At 38.1% G+C, this 25,185-nt stretch overlaps 1 protein-coding gene across 1 annotated transcript; it reads left to right on the top strand.

The window, feature by feature from the left end:
• The first annotated feature begins 578 nt into the window (after window positions 1–578).
• On the top strand, window positions 579–21,422 carry MCHR2 (melanin concentrating hormone receptor 2). Its single transcript, XM_067546756.1, has 5 exons — window positions 579–760; window positions 5,807–6,016; window positions 18,002–18,196; window positions 19,168–19,287; window positions 21,098–21,422. The coding sequence occupies exons 1-5, from the start codon at window positions 579–581 to the stop codon at window positions 21,420–21,422; spliced, it is 1,032 nt and encodes a 343-aa protein (XP_067402857.1).
• The last annotated feature ends 3,763 nt before the right edge of the window (window positions 21,423–25,185 follow it).

The raw sequence follows: 25,185 nt of genomic DNA, 5'->3' as shown, positions 1-25,185 counted from the left end.
CTGAAACAACTTCCAACTATCTTCTAATTTTGGGACACTCAAATTTTGGGTACACTGTGTGAGATAATATCTAGGGATTGATTCTAGGAAGCACTAACCACACTCAATGCCAAATGAATTCCAACTGAGAGGCTGAGCACTTTTGAAAATCAGGCCCTCTTTGACTCAAGTGGGGCACGTGGAATTAGAGCTCACTTTTGAAAATTTGGGTCTAAGTAACTTATCCAACACTTCATAAGCCTGTGGGAGATCAAGGAATAGCTCCCCATGGGATCTCCATGGTCAGAATGAATGCTGTGACCTAAAATGGCCCAATAAAAAAAAGTTCTGTATATTTTAATATTGGTATAAAACATGTCCCAGATTTTTTTTAAAGCAATGTTATCTAAGTTTGGTGCATTCATTCATGAACATACACAACCACTTGGAAGATTTTATTTATGAAATTCAAACTATAATTAAAAAGAAGGTATGACCAGATACTGTGCTTGACTAATGAAATATTCAAGTGGTAAGAGTTTATTAAAAATTTATTTTCCGTTACTGTTACAGACTTAAGGACCTAACATCTCTGAAGAATGAATGAAATCCAGCCTTCCTGTTGGAATAGTACATCTGTCTTGTTCAACAAATCTTGGAGTGGAGGGCATTACTACCAAGTGATCAGTGCAGCAGAAACAATCATCCTTCCCTCTCTAATTGGGATTATCTGCTCAACAGGATTAGTTGGCAATATCCTCATTGTGTTCACTATAGTAAGGTATGGAAATTAACGTATGTGCTGGAACAGAGGCTCACTGCTATAAACAAATAATTTGAATAAATGAAGGAATTGAATTGTCCAGCACAGACTACTAGTACAATAAATAAATCATGCTTTATATAGCCATTTTGGCCCATAGTTCTGTCTAACCAATTTCGACCCTGATTCAGGAAAGCACTTAAACATATGATTAGGTCCATCTATACACAGGAAAGCACTTGAGCACATGCTTCACTTCAAACACGTTTATTGAGTTCAGTGGGACTTAAGCACATGTGTAGGCCTCCTTCCCGAATAAGGATGCTTTTTTAAATTGAGACCTTAGAAATGATCCAGCTCCCACTGAATTCAGTGGCAAAATTCCCATTGACTTGGATAGTGTAAGGCCTTAAGCTTTATCTGTTGTTTAAAAATTTTCACCACTTTCCCACTCTGCTAACAATACACTTTGGATCAGTTAGCATTTTCTCCCCTGACTCAGAATGATTCAGAGGGATAATCTGTGCAAGAGATTGCTACTGTGTGACATATCTGACCCCTTCGTACAGATTCTTGCTCATATATCCATATTGGAAGCCAAACAACCTATTTTGAAAATTTTTGAAGTAATAACATTTTTAAGTAATTATATAAAAACAAAAACAAATGCAGCATTCTCCTTTTTCGGTCTTGAAAACAGTGTTTCTGTGTAAGATTATTTTTATATCATACTGCTATCTAAACTCTCCTACCTAGTAATGGCCTCCTTGGGCTTCATCACTTTCTCCAGCATGACCCAATACTCACAGGAACACGAGCATCTGCCCCAGGTGAAGATTCCAACATGCCAGTAGACTTATTGGGCCACAGGATCAGGGCCAATTATCAATTATAGTTTTGTGCAGCAAGAAAGTATCTTTTAATTTCCTGATTCTATCAACATTTTCTTTTAGTGGGACTCTCAAATGCATGATTTCACCACAAAATTTTGGATTGAAAGACATGTTTCCTGAGAAGTTGATTTGACCTAAGCTCCTGCAGTGCAAATTATCAGAAATGTGATAGACTAGGGCTAATACATTTCAGTATCAGCAAGATTGAATAAATGAACTCTGTCCATAGACCCAGTGAACTGTGGCTTTAAGGGGGAGATTTCCAACATCACAAAAAGGAATTAAGTATCTGTTGTGCCTTTGAAAACCTGCCTTTAATGCACTAAGGAGTACAGGGCTGGATTCACAAAGTAGCTTAGCTGTGATGCTGAGCATTTTAGGTACCTAGAAAACCACTGAGATTTACAAACCATGAGTTTGGCACCTAGGTTCCCCATACAATGAATGAGGAGAGAGAAGTGCCTCAGAATGGGATTCCCGAAAGCCAGCCCTCTAGGTGGAGCCCCTCCTAAACTAGCAGATAGGAGATCCCAAGGTGAAGGATGTGTTGCCTCTCCTACCCCTCAGGTGAGTATCCTAGTCACCCTGCTCCAATGACTTTTTAAATTATGTATCCACAGTGGAATAGCTTCAGCCGGACAGATTGAGAGACACCCACATCAGAATGTCCCATAGCTCAGGGGTTAGTGCTCTCTGCTGAGACTCGGCAGTGCCTACTTCAAATTCTTCCGCCCCTTCAGGCAGAGGGGGGGACTTGAACCAGGTGAAAGTTATGAGGGAGGGCCTCCTCCCCACTGTTTTGTGTAAATTCACCTCTAGGGGCCCAATCTGATAAGCAAGATCTGAGCGTGGTTACCACATTGGACCCCGCGGACAAGTTAGGTGGAGGAAAGCCTGTTAAGCAGCTGCAGTGCACATGCACAAAGGCAGAAACATAAGTTCCTAGGGAACTTTGATTGCAGACATTTAGATGCCAAGTTAGTTTAGTTTCCTACAGAGTTAGACAGCAGCTGAGCAGAGGTTCTGTGAAGCCCAGTGGGGCCTGATTCTGGGCACCTAAAATGGCAGTTAGTGCCTAAGTCCTTTTGTGAATCTAGCCCCAGATGCCTAATGTACTGGAGAAGTTGGTGCCAAAAGCAGTTCACAATCTTTGTGGAGAAGATTACGGGAGTTTGTATGGGCTGGGAATAAGGGGAATGACTGTTTAAATGTATGAATGGATATAAAGGAAGAGAATTTTCATTAAGCTTTTAAAATTAATTATATAGTCTCTGAAATGTTATAATAAAGCAAAAACTAAAAAGGAACAAAGAGTTTTTTTTCTCTTGAAAGGCCTTTGTCTGACATGAATAACAAGATGAGGCACAAGAGAATAGAGACAGACACTGACTTTATAAAAAGATCATTTAAATTGCATTTGCATGGGAAGATTTTACTTATTCAAATATATGGGCATGAACATTAACATGAAGGAGAAGGAATTGAAAACGGTGCATATAAAAACTCAATGTTGTAATTACTGACATTGAATGAAGTAGATCAGCAAACAGAAGAGATAGTAGACAATTTTATATCCAAAGTCTGTCTCTACTCTGAAAAGGGACTATAAAAATGTTCACCTTTTGCTTAAAAGGTCTGCTTTCCATATGTATCGGTCATATCTTCTTTCTTTACTGAATACATTTTTTTACTAGTTTTTTTTTCAGTTAGCATTGAAGAGTCAGTTGCTAAGATAGAACAAGCTGGATTCTGTCCCTGCTACTATGTCATCAACAGGATTATTAACCAGGTTCTAGTTGCAGAATTTTTATGAATGGTGATGCATGATCCAGAAAGAATCCTGTACTTTCAGACTGCAGATTGAACTCACAAGACTGGCAGTCTGAAAATACTTATTTTTACATGCAAATTCAACTGATTTGATCTGGAACTCTCTGGGAGACAATAAATATAGGACCCTATAATGTGATTTTTAAAAGCTCCCCAAAATATGCACTTTGGGCAAAATTCATCCAGATGCAAAAAGTCAGCATTAAAGTCCCATTTAAGCCCTACTAAATGGCTCATTGACTTTGTTCTGGCCCTCTGAACATGGGTGGATTTCTCCCACAGGAAATAATGGGGAGGATAGAGCTTCCCTGTACCCTAGGTACAAAGAAGCAGTACAGAACACGTTAAGGGAGGTTGAGAAGGAAGGAAAGAAGGAAGGGCAAAATTATATAAATGGCACCTAGGGTGTGTGAATCTGGACTGTTTTGCTGTATGTTTTCTGCTCAGATAGAAGAGAGATTCCTCTGCACCAAGAGAAAACTGGAAAGTATAGTCTGTTTTTCTTGTTTCTACCCAAGATTGATTTCAGAAACAGAAGCAATGCATTGCATCAATATTGGAAACATTAGGTAGGTCTAATGATGTTCTCTGATTTGGTTGAGATTCAGTTAATTTTGGGAAGTAACTGATCCTCAGAGAGATTTCCTTGTGAGTGTGCATATGCAATGGTATAGATCATCTGGTCTTTGAGCTGAGAGGAGCCACTGACTGGGAGTGAATCCTTTTGAGATTCAGAACATCTGCTGAGCTCTCAAGGTGCTAGTTAGTGCAGGCTCTGGGACTGGGAGAGGATGAATGATGATTTGTTACAGCACACAATGCATTTGCCCCGTCACCCACAGTTGTTATGGAAATGACAGTTAGTGTATGAATTATTGCAATATCAGTTCAAAGTACTGTTTAATACAACTTTTTGTAAGAGAACTGGGATCAGTCTTTCAAATCCTTTCCTGATTAGTGTGACTGGGAGGAAGAGTATTAGCTAGAAGTCTGAACTAGCTAGGGAAATGACACATTTACAGAACCTGTAGAACTAAAATCTTGATTATTTATGTTAAATCTCACCTGGCCATCTGAATGTGTCAATTACTGAACAACAAATTGCCCATAAGGCTTATCATGGCTTGGGCGGAACAATCTGATTGCCACTGTAATATCTGTGGCCTGAGCAATTGCTGAAAGAGTTTTAAACTCAATAGAGGAAAAGGAGACATAACTGAAAACAGAGAAAGAGTTTTTGCAATCAAGTCTGTAGGCTGCACTTTTGATGGTGATTCATTGATATCATAATGCTGCTATATAAACCTATCATATCCCTACATCTTGAATACTGCATGCAGTTCTGATTTCCCTATCTCAAAAAAGATATATTAGAATTGGAAAAGGTGTAGAGGGAAAGGCAACAAAAATTATAGGTAACCTTAATTCTGGTATTTTGTGACTTCTGAGTGCTTGAGTCTTTGCAACCTTAATAATTCTCTTTTAATATAGTTTTTTGTGTGTAATATATAAAAAATTGCTAATATATGTCACCAGCCAGAAAATAAAGAAGCTACCTTTGAAGATGAACAAATTATATGATAATCCCTCTGGGAATGAGCAGAACGATCTTTGCTAGTTGAGTCAGAAGAAGATAATGGGACATGGAAGGATGCATTTATGATAACTGATCAGTTGAGGCATTATGAGGACATATGGTCGAAATAACCAATAAAACTGTTTTAATTCAAAGTACCAAAATTCACTGCACTCTCTCATTCCAATCCTGCCATGTCCCACATCCCCTTCCAGCCCTATTAGCAAAGGAGGTTTCTCTCATTCCCAGATATATAATTATACACTTTTCCTCATATGAGGAGATATGTTGAGCATTTGTAAGTTTGCTACTTGCTTCAAGCATGCTGGCTTTCATGGAAAACTTTTTGGGATGCTACTAAAAAACATTTTCACTTATGACCTAAACTGTGACTAGAACCAATACCATCAGAGGTGGCAAGTTAGTGCCAGCTTTGTAAAGGTAGTTAGGTGCTGAAAGCTACTGAGAAGCACCCAATAGGAGTTTCAAAATTGCCCCTTTAAATATCTAACCCTTGGTTTATTGCATCATCTAGTCCCCAGGGTCAGACAGCCTGAGTCTTGCCTCTCACTTACACTAGCTTTTCCATCAACTGCAGTGGAAGTATTGTGAATGGAGAATCAGGCCCAAAGACTTTTAAAACTTTATATAGTTTTTTAAAGGGAAGTTTGGATAACCGAGGTGGGCATTAAAAACTAAACAGAATTGCCTCAGCAACACTGATATCAACTATGTCAAGGAATCTATTTTCCTCATTTATTTCAGGTCTAGAAAAAAAACAATTCCAGATATCTATATCTGCAATCTGGCTGTAGCAGATTTGGTTCATATCATTGGCATGCCGTTTCTCATTCATCAGTGGGCACGTGGAGGAGAGTGGGTGTTTGGCAGCCCTCTGTGTACCATCATTACAGCATTAGACACATGCAACCAGTTTGCATGCAGCGCTATTATGACGGTAATGAGTTTGGACAGGTACGTGGTTTAATCTGAATATATCCTAATTCTGTACAACTAATGCAAACACTATTTTAGCTGGGGATGAAAATTATAGTAATAATAAATTTCCCTGAGAAACTATATATATTTTAATGATTATAGTGTAATAATAATAAAAATGGCTTCAAGATGAACTATAGAAACCTTAATTTATAATAAAGCAGGAACAAATATTATATCTGTTTACATTATTTCTGAACAACAGGAATCTCAATTTTTATTGTGTCAGCAAGTTCCAGAAGCAGCCTGTGTGTGGTTAGAATCTGAAAGAGATATGAACATAGATAGGAAGAGCAAGAATGCATTTAACTCAGGATACTTTTCCAAGCATAGTCGAAAGTTTGAACAAAAAAACCCACAGATTCACACGAAGAAGGAAAGCAATAAGGAAATGTTAAAGAGAGATGTGAGTTAGTACACATAAGAGGTGAAGGGTAGATAAGTTGATTTGTGAGCTGTTGGCATTAAAGGTATCGACTAAAACCATAGCCATGGACTATCTTGTCAAAGGAGAATAAAGAGGGAATTAAGGAAATTTGAGGGACATCAATAGAGAATAAAATAGAAAAATAAAATCTAGAAACAGCTTTAAAAGTAGGCAACTACAGCCAATTTTTCATGGGATAGATTAATGTAATAACATCAGAAGTACCAACTGAGTAACAAGCAATTGAATAAAAAAATTGGAAAACGATAATTATCTCTCAAATCCAATTTTAAAGGCTCTGTTCATAAATTTGCTTGCCATTTATGTGAGGAAAAACACGCTTCAATTTTATTCCTAAAAGATTTCTGCACAACAGTATTCACCATCTTCTGCAAAGGCAAGATGCTGTAGGACAAGTAAGTATTGGGACATGCACAAGCCTGCAGTAGAAAAGAACTTGGAAGAAACAAGCCAATTCATTTGAAAACCAAACAAAGTATAAAAATAGGGTGTACAACTAACGTGGTTCCCTGGCAGGTCTTATATAGCCAGCACTTCAAACAGACAGCCTCATTTGTGTTAGAATGTAGCATTTCTGGCATGGGAGTTGCTTGCATGTGCCTGCATTTCTAAATCCTTTTGAAGTAAGCTTAGCTATTTCAAATGTAGTTATTTGGGGGAATATTTTCAAATTGCCTAATTCCCATTTACTTTCTCTCCCTATTCTCAGTTATGGTGGTAGAGCTTGGGAGACAAAGTGTCCCTCGTGTAACTGGCTCCCAAACTATTCAGGGCTTGATAGGTTAAGACCTGCATCTTCAAATCCACCAAGCAACTTATATTAAGTGAAAATTTTAAAACAGGCATATTTTTAAGTGGAAAAAACCACCCCGCAGAATATAGCAAATTTTAACAATTAAATCATTCTCCCAAATTCTTAAAAAAGTCAAAAATCTAAAGGTCAGATCCATGTGATGAGGCAGGGAACAACTCCGAGTGTGGGGATGAGTAACCCAGAAAGGAAATGAGCTAACACATGGGATGAACTTAAATGGCTGTTGCGCCTACTGGCCCCATATTTTCTTTGTAACTTTTGTGGCAAATATTTGACATAGCCCTAGCAGTTTCATATTCTCTTTTAGATTTCCAAAAATAAAAACATCTTCAAAGAAGTGTGGAAGCAGTTCAGAACTGTCTGGTCACTTCCAAACAAAGATGGTTTAAGCATAATGGCTACCAGATCCTCATTAGTGACTGTCACCTTGTTGGATAATATTATTATTCCCAGAAACACTCCCCCCAGGAAGTCGTTCTTCAGGAGCTATATCACGGACCTATCCAGTGGTGTTATTAATATCCCCGGAAAAAAATGTATATAAGTGCTTCAAGAAGTGACGTAAACAGCTGCCTCTCCTTGGTTAGTTGGAAACTGTAAGGACAGCCTAAGGGGGTTTGCCTTTCAGTAGGCACCAATTGTATTTAATATTTCATAATAAATCATTAAAGAAAAGCTGTAAAAACTACATGGGTTGCTGATGCATATTGTCTTTTACAACAAGGTTTCCCAAAGTGACACTGAGAAATTTGTGCTGCTCAGTATGGATTAATACTCATGTCACAAGCAAACATTAAACACATAAAACAAAGATGGAGCCTTGGCAGCAAACCTTTAGTCTGTTGCTAAAGGGACACATCCTCAGGAGCAACTCACAACTCCTCCTTATAGTGGAGAAGGAGACACACATTCTGATGTCACTGAAATCAAGACTAAATTCACTGACGTCAGTAGAGTTACATCAGTGTAAAATTGGCTTAGGTGACACCTGAACGATCTTCAGAGAAATGGATTTATTTCCAAAAAAGTTACTCATAATGTTTGTGACTGTACCAAACACAACTCTTCCTCTCAGCTTCTTTGACTACCACTTTTACAGCTCCATCTAAAAGGTAAGTTAACTTATCCACTTAATAAGTGCTGCTGTACGGGTTAATATAAAGATCTTATTAAGTCATTTGAGTAGCTTTCTTTCTATGACAATTTACTCCATCATCAAATGATCCCAGCCTCTACCAACATGATCTAGAAGAATTAATATGTCCTTGCTTTATGTTTTTATTAGTATTCAAAAATGGATTTTAGTAAATTAAATGCAGCCATAAAACTAAAATATCCTAGTCAAGAACTGAGCAAAACTAATCACTGTGAGCCTGACTCTTCCATCAATTTATACTGCTGCCACCCTACTGACTTCAGTAAATTTATTCCTAATTTCTACTGGAACATGTGAGATCAGAATCATACAACTGTTAAAGAGACGCTGAGACATGGAGTTCAGATGTAGATGCCTCACTACAGCCCTGCTGAAGTCAGCACCAAAACGCGTATTGATTTCAGTGGTGATTTGAACTTCCCAAAGTTTAGTGTTCCCATTAAGGCCCATTATAGAGAGAGTCCTCAGCCATGAAGCTGAGTTCCTGAGGTAAATTGATATCCAAACATACCCAAACTTCAGTGGGACAAAAATTGGATCAAGTATTCCAATTTAGGCAGATAGGTAATCTCTACACTATATATTCCTTATGAAATTCTCCATTCTATTCTGTTAGTTCCCAGTTTGGGAGAAGAAAAGTTCAGCATCTTAACATTAACTACTGTATAATAAATATATATTAAAAATTGAACACATCTAGGATTTAAAATGTTATAGCATAAGGAAAGCCAGATTCTCCCCTCTGCAGAATGGTAGGGAGAGAAGTAAACATGGAGAAAAAAGACAAAGGAGCTGCTAGCTATGAGGCATAACTTCCCTACCCATATACACTCAGAGCTGTCTGTGGCCCACATGTGTGAATGCACATTTAGGGATGCAACCAGTTGGCTGGGGGAGAATGCAGCTGTTCCAACATGCTGTGCTCTTTTCAGTAGGTATTTGAGAAGGTTACTTCCCAAGATAACATCTTGCTGAGATTGGCAAGGGTTTCTACAGCTGAAAAGGGCTCTCTCCTCCAAAAGTTTTGGTGAAAGGGAGGAAGAATTTTGAGAATGACCATCTTCATTGCTCCTCTTGAAGTGGAGCTCAGCCAGACATGTTAGTAATGGGTCATGCATTCCTCTTCTCCCATGACGGGACATCAGGACTGTTCTGAGAAGACTCGCCTACTGTAAAATAATTAGGATATCCTAACACATCCTCCCCAGGAACGTGACTGACAGTACAATTAGATTACATGGAGTCTGGCTCCTTCTCTGGCAATGTACACTGAATGTGAATGGCAGACAATACTGAAATCAGTGAGAAAAGCAGCATGCACAGACATACTATGGAAAGCAAAAATATGTGAAAGAAAAGGAAGTGAATAAATATTTCAGGCCAGATTAATTCTTGATGCTGCTGGAAGGGATAAGTTACACCTTCCTGCATCAGCCTGAACTTATGTCATCCATAAGTCCTTGATTTACACCAAGAAAAGGAACTGCTGGTGCATACCCTGGGCCAAATCTAGCCACACGAGGCTTTACTCATGTCAGTCAATTTAGCAATTTCCCTTATGCTAGATTTCACTTGATCAGCTTTGGGTTCTGCATTGATGAGTTTAAGGAATGACAGCTAGAAAATGCAATTAATTTAGAAACAGAGGGGAGGAGCACTTCTTTTACAGTCAAATTTTAATTGCTGAAAATGGCTAAACAGGTAATTAAATGATCCAGAAAGTAAAGTCATTGTAACAGATTTAAAGAAATACAAATATCTAAGGGCCAGATGGTGATATCCTTACTCACATCAAGTAGTTCATTGTCCCCTTAATAGTCACCTTGAAATCAATGAGACTACTGTTGGCATAAGGTATTACTCAGTCTGAGTAAGATGTCGCAATCCAACTCTAAGAACTTCTATATAATTGTGAACCTGATATGCCTTTTTAAATATCCAGTAGATCAACTTCAGGCCTTATGATATAGTCAATGTGGTTGATCTCTCTTTTTTTTTTTTATAACTCAGATGGAACAGTAATGGTTTATCATTTGCATTACAGTTAAATAAGCATCCAAAACTTTGGTGACTTCTCTAACTCAAAGTTTGCAAAACTGGGATGAGATTCATGTGAGAACAGGCTTCTGCATAAGACTCCTGTACTTCCAGTTTTGGTCCTGAGCAGAAGGGCCAAGAGCAGTCTTGGTACTTCCATTCCTGGTTCTGACCAGAACCCAAAATCACAAAAATTGGCAAAAAGTGCAACACAATAATAATCACATGAGGGTGGGTTTCTTGTTTTATCCAAACTGGTTACTTGTTTCTAAAAAGGCTCTAGAATAATAATACCAATATATTTTGCATTTACGTAGCATTTTTCATCCAAAGTTCTCAAAATGCTTTATAAAAGATGGATAAATGTTATTAGTCCAATTTTACAAGTTGGGCAATCGAAGCACAGAGAGGTTAAGTGTGTCCAAGGTCATATAGACTCAGCAGCAGAACCGAGATTAGACCCAGGTCTCCTTGCTCAAACCATTAGATAACCAGAGCCAAAATCTCATTTGAATGAAGGCTTATATCCCTCTGGTCATGTAAAGAGACCTTAAAGCGGATGTAAATGTAATTTAATCCACTGTATAGCCCCTTTACACTGCCAGAATGGTATAAAGCACCCTTAGTGCAAATGAAAATCAGACTCTTCCCTTCCCCCCATGAATAAAACTGTATTAAAATGCTTAAATACTAGACATTCGCTTTTGAAGTGCTTCAGAAGTCTTCACCTTGGGTTGGAAAAAAAACTATATGCTAAAACATAATAAAATATAATATAAGCTTTTTAAAAGCAATATCAGGGAGTGCTTGATTTTGCAAATAAATATTCTCTTCACTTATTTTGCCTTCGTTCTTTTAAAATGAAACTCCATTCTCTATCCAAACAAACAGTACATAATAAGGAAGGGGCTGTACAGACATATAGAATTCAAAGTCAGAAGGGACAATTACATCATCTAATCTGACTTTCTGTATATCAAATGCCATTACATTTCACCTAGTTGCCCCTATACTGAGCCCAGAAACTTGTGTTTGGCTAACCCAGTTCTTTCAGATAGGCATACAGTTCTTGATCTGAAGACCTTCGGCGTTTGTTCCTCACAGTTAAAAAAACGTGCCTTTTTTCCAGTTTAAATTAGTCTGGCTAAACCTGCCAGCTACTGGTCTTGTTATGCCTTTCTCCATTAGATTTAAGAGTCTTTTAGTACCTAGTATTTTATCCCCATGAAAGTGCTTATATACTGTAATCAAGTTATCTCTCAATCTTCTTTTTAATAAGATAAAAAGATTTCAAAACATACATTGCTTCTCTGTAAGATCTCAAGAACCCATTTCTTCCAAACAATGGTTGCCTGGATTAAAGAAAATTACAAAGTAATGGTCTGCAGATTTACTATTGATGCACCTGCACATTATTGTCTTTTCTAATTTAAAGCCGCCTTAGAGGTAATAGATTCATAGCCATTTATGAATCAAAGACTGTTGGGTTAATTAAGTCTATGGAGCAACGATGCTTTTGTTCTAGAGGTCTCCATCTCAGAATACACTGTAGATGTTTCCAAAAATTTAGAATACAGCATGTGTGGTGAAAAAAACGTGGTAATGCATTTTCATAAACAAAGTAATCACTTTCAAAGCTCAGTTATGATTATGTCATAATTATCTAGCACTACAGCTGTTCACCACACTGAAGAATAGGTAAAATGTGTAAACAAATGAGATTCTGTGACACAAAGAGTTGAAAAGCAAAAGGTTATCATTGACAGAGTACAGGAAAATACAAAAGAAATAGAATGGAGCATGTGGTATATACCTTGAATGTTTTGAAGGATGGGTGGCAGGCAATAGTCATCTTAGATATATAAAAATAGATTAGGTTGGTGGTTTTACATTAGTTTGTGGAAAAAGGAGAGTAGGAGTGCTGGTGAACATTAAATGGGAGTCTGTCCTAAGCATGCCAGTAAACGATGCTGGGGGAAAAAGGTCCGAAAAAAACATTAAATTGCTCCTCCCTTCAACATAAAAAATCTGGAGTTTTTTGACCAAGCCATTTTGCAGATATGACAGGCCCAGAAAAGTTACACAATTTTGATACACTTTATAGTACAGGTACCTTTCAGTACAGATACACTGTGAATACGCTGTAATTACAGTACAGAAACATTTTTCAAAAAAAGGAAATGGGCAATTTTTGAAATTCCGTATCTTTACAACTCATCTGATTTTTTACAAACTTCCCAGAAAAATTCTACCCAGGGTTTAGATGCAGCATGTAAGATATCTGGCTTCTTTGGGGAAAATCTGAGAAATGCAGAAGTCTGAAAACCAGACACAACAGAAAGTTATTTCCAACCTTGGCTATGAAGTGGGGAAAAACTGCTCTATGATACAATAGGTCTTGCATTGTTTCAGCCCCATTAATGACTCTCAGGCACTTAACTTAAGAAATATATTAACACAAATACAAATGAATGCAAATATTGACTACTTGATACCACTGGTTTGATCTAGACAACACTTTGATCCTACGAGTGAGGTCAACTGTGATGCATTATGTTATACAGTTCCATGTGAAATACTGTTAAGAGAATAGCATATTACTGTCTTTTTGAAGTCATATGTTTAGCAATTGAAATAGATTGAAACAGAGAGGGGGAGTTGTCACCACTCCAGTCAAAGAGAAGCAGAAGCTGAGGGGGAGCACTGAAATCTACTAATGAAAAATGCTATATAACTGAGAGGTATTTATTATTAATTATTAGTATTGTTATTATGCAAGTCAGTTAGCAGAAGAGGGAAAGCAGCACTTTGCTTTGCTTCCCCATACTTTAAACTCCTAGATATATTGAAATTCTACACTGACTTGCTTTAAGTTGCAACCATTCCAAGATTTTTCATAGGGTCAATCATCCCTTTTTTCTATGTCAGATTCTGGAAATGTTTTTGCAGAGTCCAGTGAAAAAAACTGTTATTTTGACCTTATTTTTGTGTGAAAGCAGCTTAGTTGTTACACAGCTTGGAATAATGATAGCAAACTTAAATAGAAATGAGTAAATAGGACACTATTTGTGTACAGAGAATCGGCCAAATTCCAATTTCAATTACAGTGGTGTAAATCCAGAGTAATTCCAACTTTATAAGCATCTTATCAATATGTAAGGTAGTTCAAATTGGGAGTAACTCTAATATAAATGCTATCAGTGATATCAGGATCTGACTCTGTGAGCCAACAGATTAGATTAGTACAAATAGATCTACCCAATTAGGGCAAAATAGGCCAGCTGCATTATAAATGTAGCACAAATCAAACAATTCTTGGTAGATAATCCATACCCTCTCATATCCAGATCAATCAAAAAGCCTGTTATTTCTGTCTCCAGCATCATGATTGCAAGACCATGATTAATAATAATCATGGGGAAAACAACTGGCATAACTTGTTAAATGTCATAGTCTGTCAGAGTCCAGTGAAAAAGAGCTTGGTTTGTTGCACAACTTGAAAAATGAAATAATGGGTTTTATAGCCCTAGGCAAAACTGAAAAGGAAATCATGTCAGCTGAAACTTGAATCTTTACTGATCTAAAGTAAAGTAAACAATACATAGTAGCAGATGGAAGATGGGATGGACCAATGCTCTGAGGTGGTACAGAGAATCCACTTTCTAGATGGCTGGCTAGGGTGTTTGGCTGAAATGTTCAGGGTCAAACTGAATGCCAAATTTTCCCAAACGTCAACATGAGATGGACATTGAGGGTTTTTCTCCTTCCTCTGCAGCATGGGCAGTGAATCTCCTGCTAGGATCATCCAGGCATATCTCACCAACCTATTCCCTGTCATTCCAGGGATCTCTGTCACTAGTGGCACCTCGGTCTCTTCTGTTCTTTCCTTGTGACACACAACACAAGTTTAATCTCCTGAAGTCTTGAAATGCTGATGTCATTGGACTCAATATAAGGGTATTTGGATGAAATTTAATGGTCTCTGATATGCAGGTGATCAGATTAGATGATCTCATGGTCCCTCGTGGTCTTAAACTGTGACACTATGAATCTTTGAAGTTTAAGATATTTTATATTTAGTTAACATAAAATGTAAATATGAGTTACTTCTCTGTGCACATACATGGGTCTATCACTATAGTGTATGAAAGTCTAGTATAGGAAATGGTTAACCACAGTTTCAAATTATTTATAGTTAGTTTGGTCATGACCATTTCAGATCATTTAGCCAAAACATCTGCATTATTGGGTGATATTGGGTGGCAAAGTGTTAGTATTGTTAGGTTTTTATACTATCTACACTATTTCTTTTCTAATATGTATTGAATGATAATCATAATTTAGGTTCCATGAACTCACATATTAGGTTATTCTATTGTCTACCTAATCTCAAATTAATTCACAAATGATACTTCATCTGACAGTTGTTTAACTCAGCCTTTGCTCTCAGTTACACTAGTTAAGATCACAGTAACTGGCAGGACTTCAGTAGATTTACTGTAGATTTATCCCAGTGCAACTGAAAACACAATTTTGCACTCAGTTTGCAGAGACTTAATTTAAAATTGTGCATGTATGTGGCTTGATATGCTTGCTTACAGCCAAAATTCAGGTGTTACATATTGATATAAATCAGGAATAACTCCATTGAGAGGAGAATCTGGTAATAATTTGATGATCTCAGTCCAGTTCCCAGTGGATTGATCTAAATCAGGAAAATACACCATCACAACTGCAAGAATTAGTAACCTGGATTTGCATTCTTAAACAGTAAAATGAAGGGTGAATGGGCATGAGGTGTCATCACCAGATGTTATCCCTTTAGAACAAGCGTGAGACATATTTGTTGGGCAGTATGTGAAAGCTTTCAGTCTTACTGCTGATACTGTACTTGCCTGGTGTACCTCAGTCTGAAGGACTGTCAATCCTATCAATTCCATGAGCACTAAAAATCACTTAATAAAACTCTGTCAACCTTTCATTGTCATTTATTTTTTCTCCTTTAAAGTATCGTACACTAGTAGGAGTCTTAAATAATTTGACTCCAAATCATTAGGGTGGAACTTTGCAGAGTTGAAAAAAAATCCCTGATTTGCTAATCACTGAGAAAATGATTTCTAAGAATTGTTTTGCTTCTTGATATAGGGGCCAATCTAAATCGTATATAAGTCTATGTAAATTTAATCAGGCCCACAGTTCACTGTGTCTGTCTAAGAAACTCTTTCCAGTTTAGACTCTATGCAAGTAGAAAATGGGCATAGGTTACCTGGACAAGGAAGAGTCATATTGTTGAACGGTTTGGTAAAGCTGGTTAAAAACTAGATATCCTTTTCACTTTTTGTTTGTTTGTTTGTTTTTTGCAAAAAGTGTATCTGCTTTTTTCTTTTGGTAAATTTTAAAATTCAATATTTTTCAGCTAGCTCTACTGTTTGGTATTGATTTAAGAAATAGGACTAGATTCTCTTTCTGGGCCCTGCACCTCTGCCTCCCCTCTTCCTGGCATAGCGGATGTGTTGGGGGAGAAACTGGGAGAGGGGGTGGTGGAATTCTACCACAACCATTCTCCACTGGCATAAGTTTCATTAAAGGGCCCTAAACTAGTGATGGATCTTAGAGCACGCTGGCTGCTGCTCTAAGTCTCCCCAAGACTGGGATTGGGCTAGGATCAGGGAGCCATAAGCAACTCCCTGATGCTCTTCTCTTCCCCTGTCAGAGGAGAGCTCTGATGCAGGAGAGAATCTGCCCCTCCATGTTAAATACAGAGCTCTGGTACTGTTTGGCAACATCCATTCAGCACATTTCCACATGCCGTCAGTTTCAAAACCAAACATTTTCATTATGTACTGTTTTTACAAGGCATGCAGAGAGCTCTCAGACTGTCCAATTGCTTCCATCATCTTTCTTCTAGCCAGTGGCACTAAAGCACTGGGAAATACAGTCTCCCTTAATGTCACCATTAGTTCTCCTTGACAAGTCAGTTGGTAAAAGGTATAGAAATCAAGGTTCTCTTTTCCTGATTTAGAGCAAAGATATCACCTCTGTAATACAGCCCATCTCAACTAAAAATGAGAACTCTATGGGCCTATAACAAACCCAGCTCTTTTAATTGACAACACAATGGTCAGTCTCTTCAGGTGGAGTGTGGCTGCAAAAAGTTTCTGACCAGCACACTGAGGATCATCCCTGTGCAAGGGTGATTCTGCTGGGTGATTCCAATGAAAGAGCCACCACAGAGGTTTGTATACCGTAGACCCTCCCTGCAACGTGCACAACAGGGAAAGGAGGGTTGGTTGGGATATAATTGTGTCACACTGACCCTTAGCTATGTTTACATCCCCTTCTGACTGCAACAACCCAGTGCATATTAGAGGATCTCTCAGGCTGCTCTAAGGAGGAAGATATGTTAAAAGCAGCAGCAAATTCCGGGACAGTGCATGTGGAAACTTTACACCATCTTTGATTTGTGCTCTGTGCATTTTGGCCATATCCATGGTCTGCCCCACATTTCTTGGACTCTGCCATTGCAATGTGGAAAGATGCAGACAGAAAAGTAGAACTCATGGTTAATTTTTTTTTCCCACCAACAAAACGGAATTTCCCTGCACAGATTCTAAAATACCTGGACCATTCTCACAAAAGAAATTATTTACAGGTCAACCCAGCTGCAATGCTAGTAATAGCATATCATCCTCATGATTTGACCTTAATTGGAATGAAAAAGAATGTCAAATGCAATGTACTTAAATGCCTATCTTATATATTCCTGGGTAAACATTTAAAGTTACATCTTTGCCAGATAAATTGCTGCATTTAATCTTCTGCTTTTCAGCTCAAGGAGTGACAACTTTAATCCACTTTGAGCAGACAGATGAAAGTTCCCTTTAACAAAATATGCAGGTCATGAAATTTCAATTGAATTTATATTGTAGCATTCATAAACTGTGGACAGCTTGAGATTTACTTGTGAGTCAGTGTACTCTTTGAACAGTACAGAATCTATTTCTTTGGTACTAGTGATAGTAAATCTTTTAAATTTTACAGACACAACTACAGCAGATTTGAGGGATCCAATTGCTCAAATATGTCAGATTGGCCTTTAATTATGTTGAAAAATGAAAGTCTTAGGTTCATTGTTATATCTCCATCCCCTTCCAGGAACTAATTCAATCTAAAGTCTTCTTTTTGCTTATTCCTTTATGGATGAGTCCTGAAACTGACTTCTTCCAGTACCATCATTTATTAAAAACTCTCCAACACCACAGTTAAAGGATGTGGTAAGCAAAGCTTGATAACTTATAACTGCAGTTGTGGATTTTTCAGAGCACTGCTTGAATAAATTGTAGATTCAAAGTGCTTTCTCCTCCTGTAGCATTATAAGACTTTTTAAAATGCAGTTTTCACTCCTGGCAATGGATATTTTATTCATCTATTATTTTAGGGACAATTAAATAAACTTCCTAATTCATTTGATTTTCCATAGTATTTTTCTGTTACCTGTCTCCACAGGTACTTGGCTCTTGTCCAACCATTCCGCCTTACCAGCCTGAGAACAAGATCAAAGACTATTCAAGTCAATTTATGTCTGTGGGCAGCTTCACTTATGCTAGTGTTTCCTGTGTGGGTCTACTCAAAAGTAATCAAATTCAAAGATGGCTTGGAGAGTTGTGCTTTCGATCTAACATCACCTGATGACGTACTTTGGTAAGGATCTAAAACTATGTGGACCAGGCTCTCAGACTCTCCACTGACTTCAGTTCTGTTTGACACCAGTTGAGGTTCATGCCCATTTTGTCTGCATCATTCCTGTCTCCTAACATAAGGGAACAGAAGAATGAACTGACCTTTGATCTCCTGCCTGGCAATTCAGAGTGCTATGTCCATTAAAGTAGTCCTAGATATTATTATTAATATTGATGGCCTCAGCAAAACTGAATGCAGTGGAGCTACACTGATGTGCAGAGGTGGAGGATATGGTCTGGAGTGCTTAGCCTCTGGCTGGAATTAGGTATCTTCTTTTCCACATAGAGATCCCTCAGTGCTCAGTCTATCCAGACAGGCTATGCTGATTTGAGGGTATGGCCCATGAAAAAATTAACCTACATTCCTCAAAACACACACATAGACCTCCAGTATCTGGCCATGCCCAAATTCCTGCCTTATTTATAGAATTGTCATGGGGGAAATAAAAGAAGAAGGTTGGGATTTTTAGATGTGCTCAGCAATAATAGTGCTAGTCACAAATGATAATAGAAATCAATGGAAATTTTAGCATTGACTTCAATGACAACAGAGTTAGGTCAACACTGAGCACTTTTGAAAATGTCAATTCTATACTTAGTTCTTATTTGTATGTTGCATGTTCTTTCAGAATGATGCCCAGAGTACATGATCCACTAACTGTACATTATGTATCCTGTCCTATAAGTAAATCAGGGCCAAAATGTTCAAAAGATGCCTCTGGTTTTGTGTGCTTCAGATTTTGAGGGCCTAGCTTGAGTGTTTTGGGGGTTTATTCTCACAGCTCTGACTGACTTCAATTGTGGTTCCAAAACTGAGGTCCCTGGACACCCAAAATCATAGGCCACTTTCTGAAAAATGTGCCCTATATTTATTTCCATTTCTGAGGCTATATATAAACATGTTGTCTGTTCTATCTGTGTTTTGTTTTACAGGTACACACTTTATCTGACCATAACAACTTTCTTTTTTCCATTACCACTGATATTTATTTGCTATATATTAATTTTATGTTACACATGGGAGATGTATCAGCAAAACAAGAAATCAGGATGGTAAAGTATCATTCCAAGTATTTTGTATTCCAGTTATGCTAGAACTTGTTTGCAATGGGCCAAGTCCCAAAAGGAGATGTATACCTTTCACTCCCACGATGTCAGTGGGAGCTGAAGGTACTCAGCACCTCAGAAGAGACATAGCATCTTGTAGTCTCAGGTCCATAATTAGGTTTGGTTTGGTGGACAAACACCTTCTCAGATAGGAATGCTGTCTCATCAAGCAATGCGACAGAATTATTAATTGAAATTCTCTTTCAAAATATAACGAGTCAAGGCTCATAGATTCATGGAGTTTAAGTCCCTAAAGGCAATAGATCATTTTGTCTAACCTCCTTTATAACAGGCCGTTACATTTCACCCAATACCTGTATTGAGCTGTATTGAGCTTCGTCACCCAGCTACCCTTGTACTGAGCTGTGTCAGTATTTCCATTGCAAATCCCTATTTCAAGGGCTTATAAACATAACCCAAAAGAAATAAGTTTCTGGCTGCAATTGTGCATACAGATTTTTATCTCAAGAAATAATTATTTCCCCAGAATTTGATGGGAAATTGGTGTCTTTTGATTGAAGGAGTTTTTTTAAGATATCTAATGATTTCAGGTGCTGACTGCATTAGAACTTTAGATAGAGAGGGCCAAATTCTTGATTAGAGCTGGTTGAAAATTAGGGGTAATGGGTTCAGAAAATGTCAGTGAAAATAAAATAATTTCAATTTTTGTCAGAAATTCAAATATCAAAAAGAGTTGGTCAAAAACTGAAATATTTTTGCCAAAACCCAAAATATTTCAATTTGGAAATGCTATGGTGCCTTATGGGAGTAGAAACTCAGGTTTCTCAAGCTCCCATTCTCCTCTATGGGCCAGGCACCCTGGTCAGACTACATCTTCCAAAATGCACCATGCCTTCTCTCTTGGAAAGGAGAGGCAGTGTATCATGAGAATCTCTGGTCACGGTGAAGGATGGAAGAAGTAGTCTGGCCAAGAAGCCATCCCATAGAAGAGAATGGGGTAGGAGACAACCAAATGACAACACCCATGAGGCTCTGCAGCAGCATTTCCAAATCAATATTTTGGTGTATGGACAAAATATTCATTTTTGGGCATTCCGTTTTTCCACAGAAAGCAGAAGCTTTTAATGAAGAAATGTGTTTAGTCAAAAACACAATTTTACATTAAAAAAAAAAATTTTTCCAACAGAAAATTTTCAACCAGCCCTACTCACATCTCTCCTCAAGTTCCCTTGTGTGCATGGCGGGCACACAGGTACCACCATCTATTGCAGGGGGCTCTTCTTCCTCATCAGTCTCCACTGCCTTTGTGGTGTCTTGGACTCCAGCAGTTGCATGGAGGGAGCAGTGTGTACAGGTTCTTCAATTGTAGTTGACTCCTGCATAGTGGAGGGAAGTTTCCTTGCATCTTTCCTATGAGGGCCAGCCATGATTTGGTGCAGTATTTGTGCCCCAATTAAAACAATGCAGTGAGAAGTCAGTGTGGGGCACCAAACTGCGCAGTTCCAGTGCTGGAAGGAGCAGGTGTTTGCTCACAATATTCTGAATGATAACAAATTGTCATCAACTGAACCTATTAAATAAATCTTAGTACCTCCTATACTAATGAACCCATAAGGCCATGTTTACCCCTGGCAGAAGCAGACACAGCAGCACTGAAATAAAAATGAAATCCTTGCGGGTTGTGTCTGCCTCTGTCAGGACTAAAATTTGCCCAAATACACTATCTTCACTGAGCTGCATTTTCCTTTATATTATCTTCATTTTACAGTTACAGTTCTTCACATTTGTGTTGCAGTTACAATACCGGTATCCCAAGACAAAGAATCATGAGACTGACCAAGATGGTGCTCGTGCTGGTCGGTGTATTTGTTGTAAGTGCTGCCCCATACCATGTGATACAGCTCGTGAATCTTCAGATTTCTCAGCCCTCAGTAACATTCTACGTCAGCTATTACTTCTCGATCTGCCTCAGCTATGCCAGCAGCAGCATTAACCCTTTCCTTTACATACTACTTAGTGGGAACTTTCGGAAGCGTCTGACTCGGTGCACAAATGTCAAACTCAGGATGACAGAACGTGAAGTTAACAACATTGAAAACACACTGAGGTCAAGCTTTTAAAAGGAGGGTCTATTCAATAAGAGAGATGTATTACATATATGTCTATTTTGATGGTTAAACTGACTAGGTTTCATTTCCTTCTCACTTATATTGCTGTCACTCAGGAGTGACTTCATCATAGTCATACACTTATATCAGTGTAAAAGCTAGTGTGAAAGACTAATCAAGTCCACTTTTTGGATATTAGAGCATGTGGTGGAAGGCTGCTGTGCAAAAGTATTCTTTGTTATTGTGCAATTGCCTCCTTAATGATGAATACGACAAGCATAAAGACCAAAATGAGCTTCTAAAAATATGCAGTTCACTGACAATACAGGATAAAAGGACTGTCTGTGGCTAGTATGTTCACACGTGTATTCAGGAACTGACATAGTTATTAGCGACTAACCCATCGTGTCCATGACATCGTGTGTGATGTCATGCACATGATGGGTTAGTTATTAATGACAAGCCAAAACTTACTAACTGCTGACCAATCTGAAAGCAGCACTAGTAGCACTTGATTTTCACTAATCATACAGTGGGCTCCTTGGGTGCCCATTCCTGCAACTATTAACAGACAGGGGAGAGACAAAGAGGAAAAGGAACTTGGAAGGAAGGGAGAGAAATGCTTTCAAATTCAGCTTTGTACATGTGCTTACAAACTATGAAATGAATGCACTGATATTTATATTAAATGTACATTGGAAAATATTAAACATACATTTTGACAAAGAGCTGTGTCTTTCGGGGATCTTTGTTTCTTGTTTTCAAAACCACCACTTCCAAGGCGACCTTAAAAAGAGTACTCACTCCTTTAACAGCTCAGACTTGCTCCAGCTAGAGTCAATGGCAAAACATCCATTGACTTCACTGGGGAAGAACTGGGCATGATGCTTCCAAGTGTTGCCAGCAGCTTAACTGTATTGTTTCACTATATTATGGTGATCTTAATGGTTACAATACAGTTAAGCTGCTGAGACCATGATTATATAACTTGGCTGAAAGGGAAATAATTTTTATTTTGGTAATACTGAAAACAAAGTCATGCTTGATCAATAGAATAATCTAGGAAACTATTAAAATAGTTTACAACTCAGTATTTTTCCTATCTTTTTTTCCAGGCCCTCTGGTTCTAATTTTCAGTAGCTGAAAAGTCAAATTGATATATATCAAGTACATTTGTGTGAAGTAAATGTTTATTCCTTTATTTACCATTTAATGGAAAATTTTACATTAATACAAGTTAAAGGAATACAAACTTTTTTTCATTTTTATTTATTTATTTTTGTTACCCACCCAAAGTTTCTGGGTTTATCTAAGGTATTCCACTCCACTAAAACAAGCAATTGATAGTAAAGAGAAAATAGCCTAATGAAATGGAGGGGGAAATCTTTACAGCCCTATTTAATTTTAAATTACTCTGAAAATGAAGCCTTAGATCCAGTCAGAGATTTGGTATTACTTCCAGTATTACTTCAAAAACTTTGAAGACAGAATATATGGATCTGAAGGAAAAATCTGTCTATACCTACAGAAGTAATTTGTAACAGGAAATGCAATGGCTCTTGTTACTGCCGTTGTTGCTTGTTACTGAAACATTGTGTGTGTGTGTGTGTGTGTGTGTGTTTGAGAAAGAGAGAAAGTGTGCTACTTTCTTGGCCAGCACTCTGGGTATTGAATCAGAGACCTCCAGAGTTTAAAAGAATGAGCTGCTACAACTTAAGCTGAAGAGACAAACCCAGTTAGGTGGGGCTGTAACAACTCATATCCTCTGGGGACCGGCACAGAGTGGGAACTGTAAAGCACACTGACCAGTGGGTTATATGTGTATTTCCCGCCAGTGATAAATAAGTTTGGTGTAGTTTATCCAACGAGACTTTATCATTTCAGAATACTTCCTTGAAGAAGACATTTTATAATTTCATTAGTAGCATGGCAGGTATTGATTATAGCTCTGTCTTCAAATTATTTGCTTTCTAAATGTGTACAAAACACTGTAAATAAAACACTGCTCCCTCTGTTAGGATCTATTAAAGCTGTACTGCAGCTTCTGTGTAGTTCTGCACCACAAGTACTTTGTTTTATTCAAAGTTGTGATAATAAGTTTAGAGAAAGACTTTGATGGTTAAATTAGAATGTTCTGTCTGAAAGGTTTCAAGATGCTCAGATGACAAAAATAAATAAGATAAATCAAGCCCTAATTAGACTTTTTCTGCAATATGCTCTCGGAGGCATTATGGACCTGATCCTGTTCCCACTGAAGTAAATAGTAACACTCTGGATCTTTATAGTGCACAATGCATATAATGTTATATTAATTATGATGCCATGTCTCAGCAGGGAGTCCCAGGATGAATGATTACAGAGACTGAAATGTTCTCTCCTTCAGAAGTAGCTCCCTTCAGAACTGGGTTTTCAAACTGATGGATAAGTAAGTGTGCATTGCAACTGCCTATGCTGTGCGTGCTCTGTAGAGCAATAGAGTCTTTGTTCTCCTGTGCTGTCAATCAACACCTATCAGAATCACTAAAAGGAAAAACATCACCATGGGTTTGTGAGGCTTTTCAGAGCAACACAATACAGTCAATACCAACAGCAATCTAAATAGCACACTCCCAATGATTTCCCATCTGAACTGAGTGAAGTTTCATAAAATGGCATACAAAGTAAGACATCTGAATGTTTGCAGAGGAGATCCATGCACAACCAGAATTTGTAATTTGTTCTGAGTATTCAAAATTTAATCAAGCTACATGTGGCACAGTGACACTCAGACAATATATTTTAGTTTTAATCATTGTACTAATATTGCCCAAATGTACACTTGTGGATTAAATATAAATTATTCTTAAGGTTTAAGAGACAACTTTTGTGTGTGTAAAATATTTCTATTCTGGGGCAAGCGGGGATGTAGGCAGCATGTCACTGCTCTCCAGGGTTCCTCCAGCATCCAAATCTTTAAATAGGTATGCAAAATATTATAAATGACAACCCCACTTGGGGAACATCCCCACAAAGATGATGTTGAATATTTGCAGTTTATATTGCATGAAATAGTGTGCATCCTTCAGGTAGTTCTATCGGTCTCCGAGATTGTGTAGGACAACAGTTTTTGGATTCATTGTTTGAAAATTATTTGAAATATGGGAGAAGGAAACTCCAGCAGAAAATTCCTGGTAGGTAGGAGCTCTGACATTACAGGACATAAATGTAATCATACGGCACAGAAGGTCCCTAATCCAGAACCCTTCTGAGACCATGCATCCTACACAAGACCTTCAGCCTGCTAGAAGCACCATATTTACTCCTCAGGATTCAAGCAGCAATTGACTCTGGTATGCACTGCATCTCCTTTTATACTAACCTGCAACTCTCTGATTGGCTAGACCCTTGCAGCCTCCCCCTGATTGGCTGCATCCCACCTAAACTCTCCATGCAGCTTGGAGGATTTCTCTACTAATCTTTTCATGGCATGGGTGTGGCAGGAGCCTTAGGCCTCCAGCAGGAGACCTTTACGCCTAGTCCACCCAATCACAGTCTGCTAATGATTTTTAGTGTGCAACAGAGTTATTAACTTAAGTTCCAAGCTCATCTTTTGAAGATATTATATGTTCATAGATTCTAAGACAAGAAGGGACCTTTACACAATTTCCTTTGAGAACAAGGATTGAGAAGTCAGATATGGGGTCATAATTAGGTCTTAAGTACCGGACTCCACCTCCCCCATTGCTCTCAATGCACCTGGATATCTATAAGATGCCTCTGTGTTACCTATTTTCTG

Source organism: Emydura macquarii, unplaced genomic scaffold (genome assembly GCF_026122565.2).
Source record: "Emydura macquarii macquarii isolate MOO-44397 ecotype Brisbane River unplaced genomic scaffold, CSIRO-AGI_Emac_v2 contig_1146, whole genome shotgun sequence".
In the NCBI taxonomy this organism is placed as follows: Eukaryota; Metazoa; Chordata; order Testudines; family Chelidae; genus Emydura; species Emydura macquarii.
The sequence above is the reverse complement of the archived record's forward strand: the minus strand, read 5'-3'. Positions and strand labels throughout refer to the sequence as shown.

Excerpts from the sequence above, each read along its gene's own strand:
- MCHR2 (XM_067546756.1), top strand. The coding sequence starts at position 579 with ATGAATGAAATCCAGCCTTCCTGTTGGAATAGTACATCTGTCTTGTTC. Across the intron at positions 18,197-19,167 it reads TCACCTGATGACGTACTTTG|GTACACACTTTATCTGACCA; the intron begins GTAAGGATCTAA and ends TTTGTTTTACAG. Across the intron at positions 19,288-21,097 it reads CAAAACAAGAAATCAGGATG|TTACAATACCGGTATCCCAA; the intron begins GTAAAGTATCAT and ends TTTGTGTTGCAG.